The sequence below is a fragment of the Gossypium arboreum genome, chromosome 7 (assembly GCF_025698485.1).
Source record: "Gossypium arboreum isolate Shixiya-1 chromosome 7, ASM2569848v2, whole genome shotgun sequence".
Classification (NCBI taxonomy): Eukaryota; Viridiplantae; Streptophyta; class Magnoliopsida; order Malvales; family Malvaceae; genus Gossypium; species Gossypium arboreum.
The window spans coordinates 14,718,283-14,739,984 of record NC_069076.1 but is presented as its reverse complement, the minus strand read 5'-3'; the positions used below and the strand labels follow the sequence as shown (position 1 = coordinate 14,739,984).

Here is a 21,702-nt window from a genome sequence, read left to right as displayed (position 1 = left end):
ACCACAACTGAGGAGATGGCTAAAAATAAGAATTATCTGCTACCTCCTAGATCAAAATCCTGCTTCTCGTACTATGTATGATTATGCTAAACCTAGTTTAATAGGAACTAAATCGAGTATAGTTAGACCTACTGTTGCTGCAAATAATTTTGAACTGAAACCTAACACGATTCAAATGATACAATAGTTTGTTCAGTTTGATGGTTTACAGGACGAGGATCTAAACACTCATTTAGCAAATTTTCTAGAATTCTGCGACACTTTTAAGATCAATGGCATTTATGACGATGCCATTCACCTTCGGTTATTTCCTTTTTCATTGAGGAATAAGGCTAAACAGTGGTTGAACTTGTTACCACGAGGATCAATCACTACTTGGGAACAAATGATCGAAAAATTCTTACTTAAATATTTTCCGTAGGCTAAAATGGGTAAATTGAGGAATGATATCTCTTCTTTTGTGCAGATGGATCTAGAAACTCTTTATGATGCATGGGAGAGATACAAGGACTTATTGAGAAGGTTCCCTCACCATGGGTTACCTTTATGGCTACAGGTTCAGACTTTTTACAATGGTGTGAACCCCTCAACAAGGCAACTTATCGACACAGCCGTCGGTGGAACATTAAACAACAAAACACCTGAAGAGGCTTACAAATTTATTGAAGAGATGTCACTGAATAACTATCAGTGGCAAGTCATGAGAACAAAATCGACAAAAGCAGCCGGTGTTTTTAACCTCGATGTAGTTACTATGCTATCTAACCAGGTAGAACTTTTAAATAAAAAGATTGATAGTTTGTATGTTTCTACTCAGGTACATCCAGTGATGAGGTGTGATTTGAGTGGAGGAGGAGTACACACAGATTATCCAACCTTCAACCCTAGCACCCAAGAGGAACAAGTTCAATATATGGGTAATAATAATTTTGGACCTCAAAATAACCCGTACAGTAACACTTATAATGCAGGTTGGAGGAACCATCCCAATTTTTCTTGGGGTGGTCAAGGAAATCAAAGACCACAACATCCTCTAGGTTTTCAACAACCACCTTACTAGCAGGAAAAGAAGCCAAACCTTGAGGAGATGTTAACGAAATTTATCACGGTATCCTAAACTCGTTTCCAAAACACCGAGACAGTTCTTAAAAATCAACAAGCATTAATTCAAGGGCTCAAGAATCAAATAGGCCAGTTGGCAAAGATGATTTCCGAACAACCACAAGGTAGCTTGTCGAGTAATACTGAAACTAACCCAAGGGAGCAGCTTAATGCGATTACTGTTCGAGACGAAGAAGGGTTAGTTGAACCTGAACCAAAACGGAGGCGACGATTTGTGGTAAGTAAAGGTAAGGACGAGGTGGACCACGATAAGCAAAAACTGGTAAGTAGAGAATACAAACCTCGTGTACCATACACTAGTACAACAAGGAAAGACCACACGGACGAACAATTTGGTAAATTCCTTAAATTATTAAAGAAATTACATGTTAACTTACCATTTATTGAAGCTCTCTCACAGATGTCAAACACCGTTAAATTTTTAAAGGAGCTTTTAGTAAATAAACAAAAGTTGGATGATGCGTCGTATATAGAGCTGAGCGCAGTTTGCTTATCCATTCTACAAAATAAGCTACCCAACAAGTTGAAAGATCCAGAGAGTTTTACGATTCCTTCATTAATTGGTAGTTTAAATTTTAACAATGCTTTGGCTGATTTAGGGGCAAGCATTAATGTCATGCCTTACAAAATATTTAAACAACTAGGTCTAGGGAAACCCAAACAAACTAGGATGAGCATTCAATTGGTAGATAAAACAATTAGATTTCCTAGACGTATCATTGAAGACGTACTTGACAAAATCGATAAATTTATATTCCCAATTGATTTTGTTGTTCTAGACATGGAAGAGGATAATGACATACCTTTGATTTTAGGGCGACCCTTTTAGCAACTGTTAAAACTATCATTGATGTTAGCACAGGTGAACTAATACTTCATGTAGGTGATGACGCGATTAAACTTCAAGCTCATGATTCTACTAAAATATCTAGTAATCGAGACGATTGTTTAAATTCTATTAACTTGAATAATGTTGCAACTCAACCTCCTTTGTAGGACTCCCCTGGGAAGAACGCGATGGAGCCCTATTCTAATCTATGCAACAAAAACAGAGCCACCCAAGAAGAACGAAGGCTTCAGATCAATGAACTTGACAAATGGCGAACACATGTCAAGGAGAAACCAGAAGCACATGATAAATCAAAGCGACACCACGGTAAACATAGGGATGAAACAACCCAAATTAAAGTTGGGGACAAAGTATTGTTGGATGAAAAGGACCCCTGAATTGCTACGTTAGAGCACAATACAGATGGAGCGGCTCCTTTCACGGTACTGAATGTTTTCCCATACGGTACAGTCGAGGTAAATCATTCTCAATTCGGCACTTTTAAGGTAAATATTACTCGACTTAAACTTTATGTAGATAATAGAATTGATAGTGAGAAAGAGGAGTCTCGACTTCGTGATCTGTCGCAATCATGCGAATAAGAGGTAAGTTGAGCTTAGACTCTAAATAATCGTTTCTCGGGAGGCAACCTGAGCACTAACACCACTAACTAGTTTATTTTAGCTATTTTTAATGTTTTTGTGTAGGTACAGTGGCCTACACGGCCTGGACACACAAGCATGTCCTTGGCTGTGTTGAAACAAGGCTACAAAATCCCCAATTATCGAGCCATACGCCTATGAATTTGATCCACACGGCCGTACGACATGGTCGTGTGAAGCACACGGCATAGACACATAGGCGTATCCAAGGCCATGTGAAAACTGGAGCTAAATTTTCAAATTTTAAATAAGTCAGGGAGCCACACGGGCAAGACATACGACCATGCGAGACATTGCACTGGTGTGGGAGAAGCGAACAACATCGCACAAAGTCCTGCGATACGACCGTGTGAACCACATGGTCGGGACATACGAGCGTGTCCTCAGGCCGTGTGACGACTGGACAATAATTTTTCACGATAAACATGGGCTGGATGCGAACCACACGGGCGTGTAACATGGTCATGTGGCCTAACACGGGCCGCACACGACCGTGTCCCCTTTAAAACCCTCAACCCTAATTTTATTTTTTATCTTCTTCTTCCTAAATCTTTCCCCCTAAACCTTAGCCGCCGCAACCCTTTGACCCCTCTATTCCAGCCACCATTGCCATTTTGTTCTCTAACCAGTCACCATCACCCCTCTCCCTCGTCCACAGCACACCCCAAGCACTACCCTCCTAGCCCTCTCACGCACCACACGGCCTCACTCCCCTACGTCCGTGCCCTTTTTCCCCTCTCACGCACCACACGACCACACTCCTCGTCAGTCCGACCCACCTCCCTCGCCACCATCGCCTCGCCAGTTGACCAACCCCCTCCACCACCGTTCACCCTTTAACGCACCACCGAGCACCACCGTGGTTCCCTTTTTTACCCTTACTTATGTTTTATCTCTTTATTTCTTTGGTTGTTTATTATTTGTTAGTCTATTTTACTCTTAAGAAATTTTTATTTATTTATTTGTTTTTAGTCTTCATTAGTAGTTATCATCAGATTTGTTATCATTATTCTAATCACCTTTTTTGGCTGCTTTATTTTTCTGACTCTTTGTTTTTTGTTTTAGTCTCCTTTATTATTTTTATATGCTCCTATAATTCCACCCATTTGTTTAGTTAGATGTTATGCTCCTTTATTACTTTTATTTTAGTCATTTCTTTAATTAGTATAAAGGTATATGCTGGTTAGGACCATAGTTTTATTCTGATTCTATCTTTTTCCCTTATCTTGGGGTTAAATATTTGGAGCTATCTGACTTTTGTTATTTTTAGGAACACAATGACAAACACACGAGGTAAAAAAACTGCTATCCCTGCTTCGAAAAAGCAGAAGGGTCCTGACGCAACCTCATCAAGTGCTTCGACCGAAGCTCATCACCCACTGCTTCGATTCTTCTCCAACCCACAGAATGACTTGTTCCAACTTCTTCGAGTACGACCATTGAGAGTGGACCGATGTATTGACTGGGCCGCTTTGGAGTAGGTCCAACGTGCTCAGCCTATTTGATTCCATCTCGACACCGCACCATGAGATCGGTTCTTTGCAATCATCGAGCCCATATATTCAGAGCTGACCTTTGAATTTTACACTACGTTCCACCTATAGCACTTAATAAATATACATAATGAGGCTGGTACTATCGTTTTTAAACTTGGTGGACTTGTCAAGCATATGAGTGTACCCGAGTTTGGAGCTGCGTTGGGCCTCTACACAGAGGAGTTCATGGCTTCAGAGAATTTTCTACAGCTTTACCGTCATATACACTATTCATTATCTTACTGTTGGATTGACCTTACGGCGAGCACGGTTCCCAATTACGCTAGTCGCTCGAAGGCGACATCTCTCCCTCTAGCATTACGCTACATTCATGCCATCTTGGCTCACACTTTGACTGGGAGGAGAGAGAGCACCGGAGTAGTTAGCACCACCGACGCGTATTTCTTATGGAGCATGGTGACTGGCTATGTATTTGACTTGGCATATTTTATCACCCTCGCCTTTCGCCATCAGACGGATCGTCATAGGAGGGGCCCTATTTGCCTTAGCCCTTACGTGACTCGCTTCGCTCGACACTTCGGCCTCCTTCGACACTCCAGAGATGTTATCGATACTCACATTAGTAGGCCAGATGACTCCTCAAGGAATATCTAACATGATTCACATGAGGATGATAGAGCGACGCCGTGGATTTGACCCCCCTCAGTACAGACTTGTCCAGACTGATGACCAGGATGAGCTAGAGGACATTACTGATGATGTCCTTCCCCCTCATGAGGTTCTACCACAGCCTTCACCATCTTCACCATCGAGTCACCGCCATGCTCCTTCTGTTGCCAACTTTCGAGGCCTGTCATTCAAGGAGTTTACTGATTTTCGTCAGTACTGTGCTCAAAGGTTCGACAGTATCGATGAGACTTTGCGGCAGATTCGCGAGCACCTCCATATCACTCCTACAGCTCCATCGGCTCACGACACCGATGATGAGGACCTTTGAGTCCATTTATTTTATTTTTATTTTTATTTTTATTTCTATTTGTATTTGTATTTTTATCTTTCTATTATTTATTTTTGAAGACTTCTACTTTATATTTTAAAATTTGCTTATCCTTATGGTTATTATCAAATTATCCCTTAATTCTCTTCCACAGTGGTGTTTATTTTCTTACTAGTAACTCAGAATCATGATTTTCATTAGCCTTACCTACAATTCTCGCTCTCACTAATCCAAGGATTTCATCCATAATTTTAGGGCAGTTTCGTTTCTCTCCCTCTCTTTTGATATTATGCTTATATTATTATTATATATCTTTGTACATTGAGGACAATGTACATATTAAGTGTGGGGAGGTTATTTATGTGATTATCAGAAAAATCCCTGACATTTTATCTTGTTCTCAAAAACTTTTCTCATATTACTATTAGAGTAAATCTTGATTGACTTATGATCTTTATTGATATGTTTTGAATTAAATCATAAGTAATTGTGCATGGATTGTTTAAACTTTAAGACACTAGAGGATCAAGCATGATAAGTTGACTTTTGAGAATTAAAGTTGTTAGGTTGTTTCCCTAAATTGAGGTATTATCTTGAGTTTTGAATTTACAGGATTGACATCAAACATCCATAATTTTTGTGAGATTTTGAGCCGTTTAGAGCATATATCTTTCTTGCTTACTAATTTTATTGGTTATGAGTGTGTCAACATCGACTTGTTATTATAGAACTTGCTTTGATTATGCATGTCAAGACCACACCTTTGATTTGATATATAAAAATGATAAAGGCACTTAGGTTTTAACCCATTCACTCCATACAAAGCCTACCCACATAATTGACCACTAGTGAACCCATTTGAGCCTTAACTATTATTCCTTGACTTTTCTCTTAATATTAACCCACAACCTAACCCTTTTTGATTCGTTAAGAATTTCTCCCTTTTCATTGACTCCCTTTTTATCAAGATTTAATTTGATTAGTTACCTAATTGTGTTCATTCATTCTAGTTGCTGAATTTATCCTTATGATGTATTCTCCATTACTTGTTCTTATTCTTAAAAAAAAACTGTATATTTATTCATTCAGTTACATATTTTTCTAAAATGCTTGGATAAGTTAAAGTTGTTATATTGAGAAAAAGCTCACATCATTTGCTTTAGATAGTTCAAATTCTGGCACTTTCTTGTAATTCAGTAATTAGCCTCTTTCTTCTAAGTTTGGTAATTTATTTAAATTAATCTCGATTCTAACCCTCTTTTTTTAACCTTTATCCACACCTTTAACCCAAGCACCATTACAACCTTGTTAAAGACCTTTTGATTTGTGTATCATCTCATTTATAGTGGTGGGGATTTGATTTTCATGCAAGCCTATGGTAATAACTTTTCATGATTGGCTATTGAGTGCTTAATTATTGAGCCTTAAACACTTTGAGTGATTTGAGTGGATCATTAGTAAGGACGTCAACCTTTTCAGTTTGGAATTAAAGGTAATTACTTAGATAAAGGGGGATGCCTATAATTTTATGATTAAAATACTCAAGTTTGATTATTTGAAACCTTAATGTTCTTTTAGTTAAATTCTAAATGTATGATTACTTGTGGATTATTTTAAAACATTATTGATGAGAATTATAATTTGAAAAGGGTTTATTTTAATTGTGAGTTGAGGATTTTGCTTGAGGACAAGCAAATGCTTAAGTGTGGGGATATTTGATAACCGTAATATATACATATTTTTATCCCATGATTGGCATATTTATGGATGATTTTTCCTTGGTTTTATCGAACTCGATGCTCCTAATCCTTTAAATTCATGTTTTATACTTAGGTGAGCATAGGAAGGCTAAAAGAGCGAGAATTGATCCAAAAATGGACAAATTGGGCCTAAATCAGTGTTTCACACGGCCTAGACACTTCCACACGAGTGATCCACACGCCCGTGTGTGACACACAAGTAGACTACACGCCCGTGTGTCATAACTGTGTTGACATTAATCCAAGTCAGAATTGCACACGGCCTGAGCACTTTCACACGGGTGTGGCACACGGCTGTGTCCCTGTCGAGCCCAAGTCTAGTTCTACTCAGAAAAGGCTAATTTTGGGCTATTTTGGGCATTCAAAAGTCCATATAAACACCTTAGAAGAGGATTAAAGGACACGCAGAGCTAGAAGTAGAAAATACCTAAGGATAGTCATCAGAATCATCTCAGAAGCAAGGATCTACATCAAGACTGAAGATTTCCATCCAAATTTCTAGAAGTTCTTTGGGGTTTTCTTTATGTTTTGTTGTTTTCCATACTTTGAGATGTTTTCCATTAGTATGAACTAAACTCCTTAAATACCTAAGGGAGATGAAACCTATGACGAATCTTATTACTATTTGAATTATATGATAAAGACTTATTCTTATTCTTAATTGTGAGTTCTAAATTCTTGTTTTAATATTCCAGGGTATTAATTCAGGTTTTGATGTGCTTATTCAGTGGAGCAAAAGTCCCTGTTTAAGAGTAGATCATTCATAATTAAGCGAAGTTAAATGCAATCCTAGAGATAGGACAACATAAATCTACCGGATTAGAGTCAAATCTAATAAGGGAATCCATAGATCGAGTTAATGTGAAAATAGGGGTTTTAATTAGAAAGAGATTTCAATTAATCAACCTAGAGTCAGTTGTTCTTAGTCTCGAGAGAGATATTAACATAAATTAGGGATTTCTACGGATTAAGTTAAGTGAATAAATTGTCTAATTCAGAAGTAATAAGTGAAGTCTAGGTGGATTCTTCCTTGGGTATTGTTTTCTCCATCGGGTTTTCCTAAAGTATTTTCCAAACTTTCATTTTCGTCATAATCTTAGTTAATTAGATAATTAGTTTTAGTTTAAAAACACACTTTAATTCTTAGGCTAGATAATAAAAAGATAGTAATTACTAGTACTTTTAGTCCTGTGGATACGATATTTCCGGTCTCACCAGAACTATACTACTATTCGATAGGTGCGCTTGCCTTAGTCGAATTTATAGTTAGTTTCACGACCATCAATTTCTATTAAGATTGAAGATCTCTTTTGGTTTCTTTGAAGTTTATTGTGAGTTTCTTTGTTTCTTGTGGTTATTCTGTCTTTAGGATGCTTTTATTTGCTATCATGAACTAATTTTCCAAATACATAGGGAGATGAACTCTAAGATAGGTTCTGTTATTTGATTTCTATTTTTACGCAATAAATACTTGGATCTTGTTCTCAATTAGGTGTGCTTAATTCTTGGTTTAATATTTCTAGACTATTAATCCATGTTTGATGTGCTTAAATCAAAGAATGAATAAGCCTTGTTTAAGAGTAGATCTAGCATAATTGAGTGGAATTGCATTCAATCTTAGAAATAGGATGACATAAATCTACCAGATTAGAGTCAAATCTAATAGGGGATCCATAGATCGAGTTAATGCGATAATAGGGGTTTTAATTAGAAAGAAATTTCAATTAATCAATTTATAGTCAGTTGCTCTTAGTCTTGAAGAGAGATATTAGCATAATTTAGGGATTTCTACATACCAAGATACTAAGTGAAGAAATTGCGTAATTTAGATTTATAATGATAGATGAAATCTTGATAGATTCTTTCCTGAGTATTGTTTCGCTTCTTGGTTGTTTACTCGATTATTTTCATGATTTGTTCTTTGTTGTGTTCGTGAGCAATTAATTTAGTTAATTTTAATTTTAATCAACCAACTAAAATTTTCAGTTAAATAATAGAAAGACAGGTAATTACTAGTACTTTTAGTCATCGTGGGAACAATATCTTTGCTCACTATAACTATACTATTAATTGATAGGTGCATTTGTCTTAGTCAGATTTTTAGTTGATTTATGACTGTATCATAATGAAATATAATTTTTATTTTCTTTGGGTTAATGTGTAAATTTTCCATTATACTTTATATAAAAATGAAATTTGTCATCATATTTTAGTTTTATTGATATTTGTCATTGTACTTTTGAAGTAAAGATAAACTTACCACTCAACTTTAGCTCTATGTTGAATTTTACCAGTTCACTTTTACTTGATTGAATTTTAGATTCTTTTTATTAAATTTTACTATTTAATTTTAATTTTAAATAACTTGAAGAAAAATTAATAAAATATTTTAATATTTTATTTTAATAATTAAAATAATGAATTAATTAATATAATGTTAAGTATTAATAAGAAAAATTCTATTTATAAAAAAGAAAGCAATTTTCCTTGTCATTTTTAAATCACTGTTCATAAGTTAATTTTCACATTTAATAGATGGATCTCACATGGGTACTGTAATAATCATTTTGTTGAATTAATGAATTAAAAATAATGGAGTGGATCTTAACTCATTAATTTATTTTTAACTACTAGAATAAAATATTTGAAAATTGTTTTTAAAAATCATCAAAATTAAATTGTAAATTTTAATTAAAAAATAAAAGTTGATGGTAAATTTAATAAAATTTAAAATTCAATGATAAAGTGGAATCACATAAAAGTTGAGTTGTAAATTTACCTATATTCTTAAAATATAATTGTAAATATAAATTAAAATAAAGTATAATGACAAATTTTAATATTCAATTGTAAAGAGGAAAGGTGAAATATTAACACTACTAAATAGTAAAAATATATATTTCCAATTTTTAATATTTTATACAAAACATCTTATGAAAATAATATATATTTCAAATATTTCTATCCATTTTATTTTTCATATTTGTAGGGGTTCAATCGAAACAAACACTATAGTTTACTATATTTTAGGTAAAGGCATTAATGCGTACCCAAATTATTAGAACATGCAATCCAAAATTGGTAAGAATAGTCCCCTCTATTTGGTTATTCAACCAATTCAATTCCACTTCTGTTTTTTTCCCTTTTTTTCCCACTTCAGAACAAAAACAAAAACAAAAACAAAAACAAATAGAAATTTAATGCTAAAGAAAAAAAAATCAGTGCATCTTAATATTTGGATAGCTGAAAAATAGCACCAAAAAGGTGCTGTCAATTGTTGTTTGACTAAGTCCTCTGTTACCCATATGCAGTAGAGGAGCGTGATGTAATAACAAATGGTTTTTAGTGACATTCTATTGAATACACATAAGAAACAAATGTTAAACTCCACTAACTTCTCTAATCAATTTACGAAAATGGGAATTTGAAAATTCAAATCTACTGTAACTGTCTCTTTCCTGCACCCCTTCTCCTCTTCACTCTTCATTTCCTACCTTTCTTCATCTCTTATCCCTTTCTCCATATGCATCTTCTCTCTCTTCCTCTCTGTTTTTCCCTCGTAATGGAGATTCCAACCAAAACACCAACTTTGTCCCTTCAAAACTCGTTCCCCTGTCTCTTCTTCTTCTTCTTCTTCTTCAGTCAATACCTTTTGGCTCCTGTTACAGCAGATTTCGATGTTACCCCTTACTACCCCATAGAAAACATCGCAATTGACTGCGGTTCTCCTTCCACCAAGGCGTCATCTCTCGATAGCCGTTCTTGGCTTGGAGATGGCAATGGAAAATTCAGCCTCATAGAGCCACAAAACAACAAGAACAAATCATCAACGACTGTAGCTGTATCTCCACTGCCCTCATCAGTTGAAACTGTCCCCTACTCCACAGCTCGTCTTTCTAAATCACAGTTCACCTATTCTATGCCCCTCACTGCTGGTCCAGAATTCATTCGCTTGTACTTCTATCCAATGTCATATCCAGACTTTGAACGCCCTTCTATTAATGCTTTCTTCTCTGTTAAAGCTGGTCTTGTTACCCTGCTCAGCAATTTCAGTGCTTTGCTTCATGCTCGAGGTGAAGTTACAGTTGTCAAAGAATTTTGTGTAAATGTTGATGAAGGTCAAAGGTTAAACTTAACCTTCGTTCCTACTCCTGATATCACTGATTCTTATGCTTTCGTCAATGGCATCGAAGTTGTTTCCATGCCGATCAATCTATATTATACACCAGAGATTAATGATGACGGCGTACCTTTTGTTGGCCAGGCCCAGGGAAGCTTGTACACCCTAGGAAACAACACTGCCCTTGAGAAGATGTATCGAATCAACGTTGGGGGGAGCGAAATCTCACCAGGAGAGGACAATGGGATGTTCCGGGGCTGGTTAAGTGATTACGAATATTTGACAATAGCCAAACCAAGTGCTCTTCCTGTTAATGGAAGTATTAATCTCACTTTCAGCAGTATACCATCGTACTCTGCTCCAAGGGAGGTTTATATAACTGCCAGGACCATGGGGACGAACATGGCCCAGAATGAGAACTACCAGCTGACATGGGAGTTTCCTGTTGATTCTGGGTTCAATTACTTCGTAAGATTACATTTTTGTGAGTTCCAAATAGAGATAACAACACAAGGTGATAGAGTGTTTGAGATCCTCTTGGCTAATACAACTGCAGAAACTCAAGCAGATGTTATATCCTGGAGTGGTGCTAATGGGATTCCAGTATATCGTGATTATGTGGTGTCAATCGGAAAGCAAGGAAATCAAAAGCAGCGAAATCTCTCTATTGCTTTGCATCCTTCGCCAGCTTGGAGAACTCTTTATTCCGATGCCATCTTGAATGGGCTTGAAATCTTCAAATTGAGCAACGGTTTTTCTCTCTCCGGACCTAGCTTTGATCTTACATCTGGACCTAACATCCATAATAGGAAGTCGCCGGTTGTGCAAATAACAAAGAAGAGAACAATAATTGTTGCTGTTGTTGCTCCTATCTCAGGCTTTATTACCGTCTCTCTTTTACTTTTTCTAATTTACCGGATACATTCCAATAAATTTGCCAACAGCAGAAGCCCTACTCCACCTTCAGATATTTGTCCCCGCTTCTCACTAAGGGAGATCAAAACAGCTACCAACAACTTCGATAAAAGTTTCATCATCGGAAGAGGAGGATTTGGCAACGTCTACAAAGGATTTACTAATGCCAGCTCCACCCCAGTTGCGATCAAACGTTTGAATCCAAGCTCACAACAAGGGGTGCTTGAGTTTAGGACTGAAATCGAGATGCTTTCCAAACTTAGACACCAAAATTTAGTTTCTCTGATCGGATATTGTGAAGACAAGAAGGAAATGATCCTTGTGTATGACTACATGGTTCATGGGACCTTGAGAGATCACCTCTACAACACTAATAACCTCCCTTTACAATGGGAGAAAAGGCTCAAGATGTGTATTGGTGCTGCACAAGGGCTGCATTATCTTCACAGGGGTCCTAATCACACCATCATTCACCGAGATGTGAAGACCACAAATATTTTGATAAATGAGAAATGGATAGCCAAAGTATCTGATTTTGGATTGTCTAAAATGAATGACTTATCCAATACTCATATTAGCACCGCCGTCAAGGGCAGCATCGGGTACTTGGATCCTGAATACTACCGTCTTCAGAAAATAACTGAGAAATCCGATGTCTACTCTTTCGGTGTGGTGTTGTGTGAAGTACTATGTGCAAGAGCGCCAATAGATCGAGCTGCCGAGGATCATATGCAAATAAGTTTAGCGGAGTGGGCACAACATTGCTACAACAACGGAACTCTGGATCAGATAATTGATACTCGTCTACAAGGTAAGATCAAGCTTGCAAGTCTGTTAAAATTTGGAGAAGTGGCTATAAGTTGTTTGGCTTCAGAAGGGATTAAAAGGCCAACAATGAGCGAAGTGGTGTATGGACTTGAGCTTGCATTGAAGCTGCAGGGAAGTGAAATGAATGGAAACGATGAGAATCATGCAAATGACTCATCCACCATTGATTATCATGTGTTGTTTACTAGCGGTGAATCAATGAATGTTGGCCGCTAGAATAGGTTTTCTTTTGGCCCATTGTAATCTTAATTATCACTTTAGTACCAATTTATGCATCAAAATATATTAACTTAATTATCACTTGAGTTTTTTGTTTTTTTAACTTTATTTAAACTTATTTTTATAGAGCTTCATAACTTTCTTCCAAGGATTAGAGTTAATACCTTGACTTGTGAACTTAATATATTTCATAGGATTATATAATTATTATTTTAAAAGGAAAAAGGAAGAAAAGTTGAGTTGTTTTTGGTATAGGACTTTTCCAAGTCTTGCATAAAAATTTGTGGAGTTTGTGGAATTGGTTTCGACAACACTCTTGACCATGCTCAACAATATAATTATTTCTTACCAAAAGTTTATTTTAATATTAGACAACTTTATTTATTTTGAAAATATTAAATTAGATAATATTGTGAATATTATAAATATTTAATTATTATAAAATAGATATCTATTAAAATAAAATTTTAATATATTTTAAAACTCTAATATTTATTAAGAATAAAATTTTATATCATTTACACTTTTAAGGCGGATTAGTCTTTATAGTCAACATGGCAAGTCTTGCAGAGAAAATTCTTGATGGCGAGAAATTTTAAACAATTATATTTTTAAAATATTAAATTAGATAATCTTAGTAATGTTATAATAATAATAATAATAATAATAATAATAATAATAATATTATTATTATTATTATTATTATTATTATTATTATAAGATAGATATACATTATATAACAAATTTGATGTAATTTAGGATTCTAATGTTCATTAAAAGAGAATTTATATCATTTATACTTCCAACATCCATTAGTTTTCATGGTCTGACATTTGGAGACAAGTCTTGTAGAGGAAATTTGTGGAGTGTAATTTCTCTTTTATAATGACACTCTTGGTCGCGGGCTCAACAATATAATCATTTCATACTAAATTTGTTTAAAAGTAACTAGTTGGTACCTAATTTTTTATGGATCTAATTGTTATTTGAATTTGTATTTCATCACATATATTGGTATTTTCACACTAACATTATTAGTTATCCTAACGTGGCATTGACAACCAATTACATGATATGTGATAGCCTCTTATCATGATACATGAAAAAAACCAGATATATTATGATAAAAATGATAGCCCCACTCTTATTGACTTCAAACATATAAATACAAATCCAAGACTTCTACTAGAAATAAATTTCTATATTTGTACAAATTAATATTTCTTATACAAAGTAAATTACCAAAAACACATGCACTAATATAGCTAAAGATCCTAGAATATTGTTCATTTAATTGTTGCACTGATTATGTTGTCCGATATTTCCTCAACACCCCCCTCAAGTTGGAGCATGAAGATTTGAAATGCCCAACTTGCCAAACAGAAACTAAAATTGATCAGTGCCCAAAGCTTTAGTGAAAATATCAACAAGTTGGAGAGAAGAACACACATGAGTTGTTTCTATTCTCGTTTTGTATCTCCTCACGAATAAAATGGCAATCAACTTCGATGTGTTTTGTACGCTTATGATTTAAAAGATTTGTTGTAACTTGTAAAGCGGATTGACTGCCACAATACAAACACATGGAACCAAAATGATCGACACCAAGAAATAGCAACAATCCCTTCAACCATTTAAGTTCACAAGTTGCAGTAATCATTAACTGATATTCTGCTTCAGTAGAAGAGCGAGAAACTATCTGAGGTTTCTTGGTTTTCCATAAAATAGGAGATTTGCCCAAACAAATAAAATAACCTGTCAAGGAGCGTCATCAAGGGACAACTTGCCTAATCTGAGTCACAATAAGCATACAGATTGAGATTAGAATTTGCTCACAAAAGAATTCCTTGTTTAGGATTACCCTTCAAATATCATACTCTCACAATACAACTTCCAATGGGCCTTCTTTGGTTGCTGTATAAATTGAGCAAGAATATACACACAGTAACTCAATTCAAGTCGTGTAATAGTTAAATAGCTCAGGTGCCAAAAGTGATAATTTAGCTATAGTATAGAGGCCAAAAGTGGTATTAAGCCCTTTTTTTATTTTTAATAATTCTTTTCATTTTTATTTTTTAAACATTTTTAAGTGAATTGTTTTTCTTTTTCTTAGCACATGGTAACATGTTATTGGTTGGTTTAATTTTTTAAAAACAAAAATTTGGGTTGAGGTAATGGGGATTAACAAAATGAAAGTACATGGGCCAAATTGATAACAAAAATAAAGTACATAGGCCAAACTAATTAAAAAAGTACAAGTACCAAAGTGATAATTTAGTTATAGTACAAGGGCCAAAAGTGGTACTAAGCCTAAAATATATGGTAAAATTTTTAGATTACATCAAATGTGATTGGACAAATCATTTGAGGATCAGATTTGGAGTTGGGTTATTAAAAAAAAGTTCTAAAAGAGGGCACGAGTAACTAATGGTAAATTTGGTTCGTTGGAATGGAATAGAGTAGGAATTGGATAGCAATTTGGTGGGAATTGAATAGAGATGTAATTAGAGGTGTAATCGAGCCGAGTTGAGACGAATACTATTAAGCTCGAGCTCGATCGGACATATATTTTTAAGCTTGAGCTCGACTCAAGATATAATCGAGCTACTTGAGCTTGATTAAGCTTGTTTACCAATTTTTATGCTCGAACTTGATCTCGAGCTCGACTCAATAATTAAGCTTAAGGTTAAAAATATTAAGGTCAATAATTTATTTTAATAATTTAAAAATATGAAAAGCTTGATAAGGCTTGTGAGCTATTTGAGTCAAATATTACTAAACTCGAATTTATCTGTAACAACCCAAATTTTCTTAAGATTGGAATGTTAAATTATGTCAAATAATTTAATTTGGTTTAGTGGTTGAGTGTGATTATTTTGGGTTCGAGTACTTTCTTTCGAAATTTTGTTAATTTTGGTTCAATCCTTATCCCTCATCATTTGACTTAATTCTTATATCCATGCAGGTTATGATAGAATAAGTTTACTTGTTTAGTTGTAAGGCTTTAGCTTACCCTTAAGTCTTGTGTTCAAATCTCAATGTGTGCAACTATGAAATATTTTTGTTATTTTCTATTTGTTGAAGGTGGAATTCAATTTGAATTTTATTAAATCGGGTTAGGACTTGTTTAAATTTTTTTTTTTATTGTTTTGAAACTTATCAAAATCTCTAAAATCACCCATCCTCTTTTGTCATCCAACTTCCTCCACCCCTTTCTCTCTCTCTCTCTTTTCCATTCCACCGTCCAAAATTTTCCATTTTCCTTCCTCTCTAGTTTTCGTTCCATCCTTTTTGCTTACCCTACAATTTTGGTTTCATTTTCTTTTGGAAACGATGTGCTTTTACTCATTTCTTCCATTTTTTTGGTTTGGTTTCCTATGCTAAATGTTTAGACGGTTTTCATAGCATTGATCTTGTCTAAGACGGTTGTCATAGCATTGATCTTGTCTAAGTTTATTGTTTCTTTTGTTTTAGTAAGAGGCTTTGTTCGTTCTCCTTTCTCAAATTATGGTGAAGGGTTGTAATTTTGGGGTTAAGAACTTCTATTGATTATTTTTGTAGCCTTCGTTAGGTGAGGTGGGCGAAGATCGCAATCCATCGGTAGGCTAGTTGTGGTTGGCTACTATTTTTACGGGGTAAGTGTTGGTATATCAATTTAGGAATTGATTTTGCTGAGTTGTGTTATTGAATTCAAGCTTCGAGATTGGTATTGGGTCAATTCGTGTTCATTAATTGATCTGTTTTAATTTCGTATGTAGGATTTAGAGTGTGTTATTGTGTGGTTGATCAAAATTATCATCAGGTGTGTGAAACTAACCCACGAACTCGATTAGAACTTAAAAAAACCTAAAAACAGAGGTTGTTTTCAAAAACTGCTTTGCGTTACATGGTCGTGTGCACTATATAGGCGTGTCGTCAGTCGTGTGCCAGACTGTGTAGAGCACATAGGCGTGTATGATTACACAGTCTGAACAGGTAGGCCGTGTGGGCCACATAGATGTGTGGCCCTTTTTGGTCAATTTTAAGGCCCAATTTGCGGTCGATTAAAAGACTCTAAAATTTGATTCATGGGTATTTTTATAGACCTATAAAGGCGTAAATTTGGTTTGTTACGTACGAGTATGCTTAGAAAACATGATAAGTAGGATTAATTTTGAATAAGCAATATGATATAATATGATCTGTATGTTTAGGTATGCATCCAATGCATTACATGTGAAATGAATATATGTTAGTTCGATTATGCATGTGCACTGGTGTGGGTTCTGATATGTGATGAAGGAAGTGTATTCTGGTAATACTACTGTAAATTCTGGTGGTTAAACCGTAATATCTGTTTAGTAGCTCAGCTGTATATTTATGAGTGGCATACCACCACTTACTGGTTTGATTGGATTGGATGGACTCATGTAGTCCTAATTGGTGTGATTGGTTGGTCGGAGGTGGTGTGTAGCGGATAGGGGTAGGATTTTTTCTGATATGATATATGCTTCTGAAATTATGAAATTTTTTTTAATATGTGTATTATAAGTAAAATTGTATATGTGGGCCAAGTCACACACCGGGCTTCTAGTTCACTCGTTTGTTTTAACACTTTTCAGATGGCCCTCAGAATTAGGATTTGGCAGCAATTCTGGAATTCGGTTCAGACATTTTGATTTTAAGTATGTTTTAGATTTAAATTTTGGACTTTACGTACTTTTTGACTTTTGATTTATGTTAAGACTTTAATTTTGGTTTGATAGTTATTTGCAATCGTACTATTTATAACCAATATTTTTAACAAGATGGCATAACTGATCAAATACTATGTTTTTATAAGCTAAGAACTCTCAAGTGTTTTTCGCTGCAAGGTTTTGAAATTAAATACAATGCTATACGATGCAAGTGGTTACTAGAATAAATTTGTTTAAATAAAATCAATAAAACAAGGTTTTCGTCAAAGTGATTTCACATGATTTTCTGAAGACTTATGTTATTGATAAATTAACCAATTTTATTTATTCTTGATTTACAATTAAGGTTCACGAAAGTTAATGGACAATGTTTTCAAAACTTTAGCTAGATTATTTTATACTTTTCACTATTTGAGTACTACTGTTTGCTTCAATAGACTGCAGAAAATTAAAACACTCTCTAACTCTGATAAGCACTTTTGATAAAAATTTAGATTTAAGGTTTTTAAAACCTAAATATATTCATAAAACTCTAAAATTGTAGATAAGATAATGAGTGCATGTGGATCTCATAGATGTGATGCCTGTGGGTGTGGTCATTGTTAGGGGGCTCAACCTAAACCATTTTCGATGGGAAGTATGCCCAATTTGGACACAAATGAGACAAATGGAACTCCTACCCCTGAGACTAAGTCTAGGTCTCAAACCGATGGGAACGATGCATTGTCCAAGCTATGTTGAGAGTATTAGAGAAGGTCACTAAGAACTATATTGGATATGGGAGACAATGACTGGTAACTGAAAGACTCAAGTCTAAGGAAACAAAACTATTTAGGGGTGTCGTTGGGATCACCTCGACTATGTCCAAGTACTGGTTGGAGGCCACAAAAAGAATAATAAATGATTTAGACTGCACCCTTGAGCAGAAACTGAAGGTTTCTGTATTTTTGCTTTAGATATAGCTTATCAATGGTAGTTGATTATTGTGGAAGACACCTAGCCTGAGCGAGTAACTTGGGCCTATTTTCGGAGCACCTTCCAGAATAAATATGTAGGGCAAGTTATGTTAAGGCCCATAGACACAAGTTTATGTGGTTAACTCAAGGAAAGAGATTAGTGGCCGAGTGTGAGGCTAAATTTATGAGGTTAAGTAGATATTCTCGATGTTTAGTTGGGACAGACTATGATAAGAGTATCTGGTTTGAGGAAGGGTTGAGGTACAATATTAAGGTATTAGTAGGTCCTCAATAGGAGTGAGTATTCGAAACTTTGGTAGAGAAGGAAAAAATTACTGAGGAGATTAAGATCATGGAGCACGAGTAAAGGGAGAATGAGAAGAATCAAAACAAGAATAAGAAGGATTCGGGTCCTTAAAGTTATTTTCAATTATCTATGAAATGGGTCAGGGTTGAGAGACATTAGCAGGTTGAGTCAGCTACTAGGATTGAACTCGTTACTAGGGTTGAACGAGTTTTGCTTTTTGATTACTGTTGTAATAGCCCATTTTTTAGTGGTGATAGAACAATGGTTTCGGGTCCATAAATTTTCATTGAGTTGTCCTGTAAATATTATTTATAGAATATTTATAGAATATTTACAGAGTCATTAGAGTAGTATTAAAATTTGGTTAAGAAATTTTAACGTTTAGATAGTTAATTAAAGAAAAAAGACTAAATTGTAAAAGGTACAAAACTTAGTAATTATTGTATTTAAATGATTTAATAGCTTAACTAGTAAATGTGGGAGGGCCAATGAAGTAATTAAACCTTGTTAAAGGTTAGTGGATGACAAAGGAACAAAATTAATTAATTAAAGTATAATGGATGGTAATTTTGTAATTAAGTCAAAATTAAACAAAACATAATTAAAAGAAAATACCATCTTCTTGGTCTTTCCATGGTTTTACCAAAAACACCTTGAAAGAATAAGTTTGGAGGTTTGGCTGGCTCACTCCTTTGCATGATTAAGTTTTTGAGCCTCGTTTTTAATGAATTTTATATTTTTGAGATCGTTACAACTAGGATCAACAAACCCAAACCTTCGTTTTTGAATCTGTTAAAAATTTTAGAAGTTTCCATTGATGAATCTTGGTTGCTTTTTATGATAATTATGTGTTTGAAGCTTTGATTGTGGTATTTGGTTGTTTTGTAATGTGATTTTAGTTAGTTTTTAATTAAATGATTAAATTGTTAAAATGTTAAAATCACGTGGTTAATTGGTGAATAAGAGGTGTTTTGTGGACTATTTAGAAGCCTTGAACATTTGGCTAGTATGATGAGTTTTTAGAAATGGTTAATTTTATGATTTTCGGGTTAAGGGACTAAATTGCATAAATTTTAAAAGTTAGGGGCAATTGTGTAAATTTAAAAAAATAAAAGGCTATAAATTGTAGACTAAATTGAAATATGAATTGTAAGCTAATAATTGGGGAATTTTACATTGTAGATCAAGACCATATCGATTTATGTGGAAAAGGGAAAATTATGGAATAATCTTTGAACTTCTACAACTATTACAATTTAGTCCAAGTAAGTTCATTCGATTTGTAATTTAATATCTATATGAATTATATGATGACATGATATGAAATAGTGGATATTAATTGTTCTAGTGATGATGTAAAGTTGTTTGGAAAATGTTATTGAATTTCAGACTTGGGCTGGATGAACACAAGATAGAGTTCAATTGAATGATAGCTAGTTATACGGGGTTAGAATGGAGATTGATGTAGCATGCTTTATATATTTTTCATGAGTATATTGAGGTTTAGCATTTGTTGCAAACCCTCATGTTATACTATCATGTTCTAGCGTGTTATGGGGGTGGATGTATAGCTTACAGGCTAAGCACTTAGTGCCAAGGCGTGTTATCATTGGATTAGCTCTGATGAGCGTTTGGCATGTTATTGGTTAGATTAGCTCTTATGAGCGTTTGGCATATTTGGTTAGACTACTTGTGTACTCGTATCTGTAAGTCATTCATCAGGTCGTAAATTGTTATATTATAACTTGCTTAATAACTTTGAATGGCATGACATGTACTTGACATCTTGAATTAACTCCATTGTGGACATGTATATTTTTCAAAAATTATTATTTGAGCTTTGAATTGAACTATATAATTCACCGATTTGTAATTTTGGATGACAGAAAACATTAGTTGTTGAATTATATTTGAATAAATTGTTATATTTACTTTAATAAGATTTATTGTTTCTGTCTGTCGAACTTACTAAGATTCAATAAGCTTACTTATGTGATTTGTATTTTCTTATAGATATATTTTTATGGGACGGAAGACTGGATCAGCACTCAAGTCATACTATCCATCCGATTTCGATAGTTTTTTAACATTTATTTTGGATTGTATGGCATGTAACAGGTTGTTATGTCAATGACCTCATTTGATATGTATATATATAAAGCATATGACTAGTTCATCTTTTGATTGATGTGGTCTTGTAATGTGATGATAACTACATGGTTGCTAGGGTTAGTGGTGAATATAGTTTATTTTGTGGAGTTGTGGTTAAGTTTTTGGTAAGCTTAGGTAAGAATAAATATGGTACATGTTTGATATTAACTTGACAAGTTATAAGGTTAGGTATTTAGCTTAAAAAATTGATAAGATTGTATGTTTGATTGGTTGAATTGTTGATGATTTATATTGTTGTATAATGTGTATACTTGTGGTATCATTGAGGGTACATTGGTTAGGCCCTTAAGATGGTTGATTTAGCATGATTTGAGCTTGTTTAATGGCATTTTGGATAGGTTCAATGGCTGGTAAATGGATTGCTTAATGTCTAAGAAATTTTGAAATGGTAAACTTGAGTTTTAAAGTTCATTTTGGAGCACACAGCCTGGGACACGGACTACCACACAACCGTGTGCTATACCTTAACTGCAACATGGGTGTGTGTATCAAGTCAGTGAGTTACACGGCTTGACACACGGCCTATGACATGGTCATGTGACCTAAGTAAGAGAGTTACATGGTTTAAGACACGAACTAGGACATAGCCATGTGTCTCAACTTCGAATCTTACATGATTTGGGTTATGTTACACGACCTGGCC

At 34.6% G+C, this 21,702-nt stretch overlaps 1 protein-coding gene and 1 non-coding gene across 2 annotated transcripts; one reads left to right on the top strand and one right to left on the bottom strand.

Moving 5' to 3' along the window:
- Window positions 1-433: 433 nt before the first annotated feature.
- Window positions 434-540, bottom strand: LOC128296200 (small nucleolar RNA R71). The gene has a single exon (XR_008286749.1). It is a non-coding gene; the product is annotated as a small nucleolar RNA R71 (small nucleolar RNA).
- A 9,669-nt stretch (window positions 541-10,209) lies between these two features.
- On the top strand, window positions 10,210-13,023 carry LOC108469147 (receptor-like protein kinase FERONIA). The gene has a single exon (XM_017770040.2). The coding sequence runs from the start codon at window positions 10,390-10,392 to the stop codon at window positions 12,943-12,945; it is 2,556 nt and encodes an 851-aa protein (XP_017625529.1). The 5' UTR covers window positions 10,210-10,389; the 3' UTR covers window positions 12,946-13,023.
- Window positions 13,024-21,702: the final 8,679 nt, after the last annotated feature.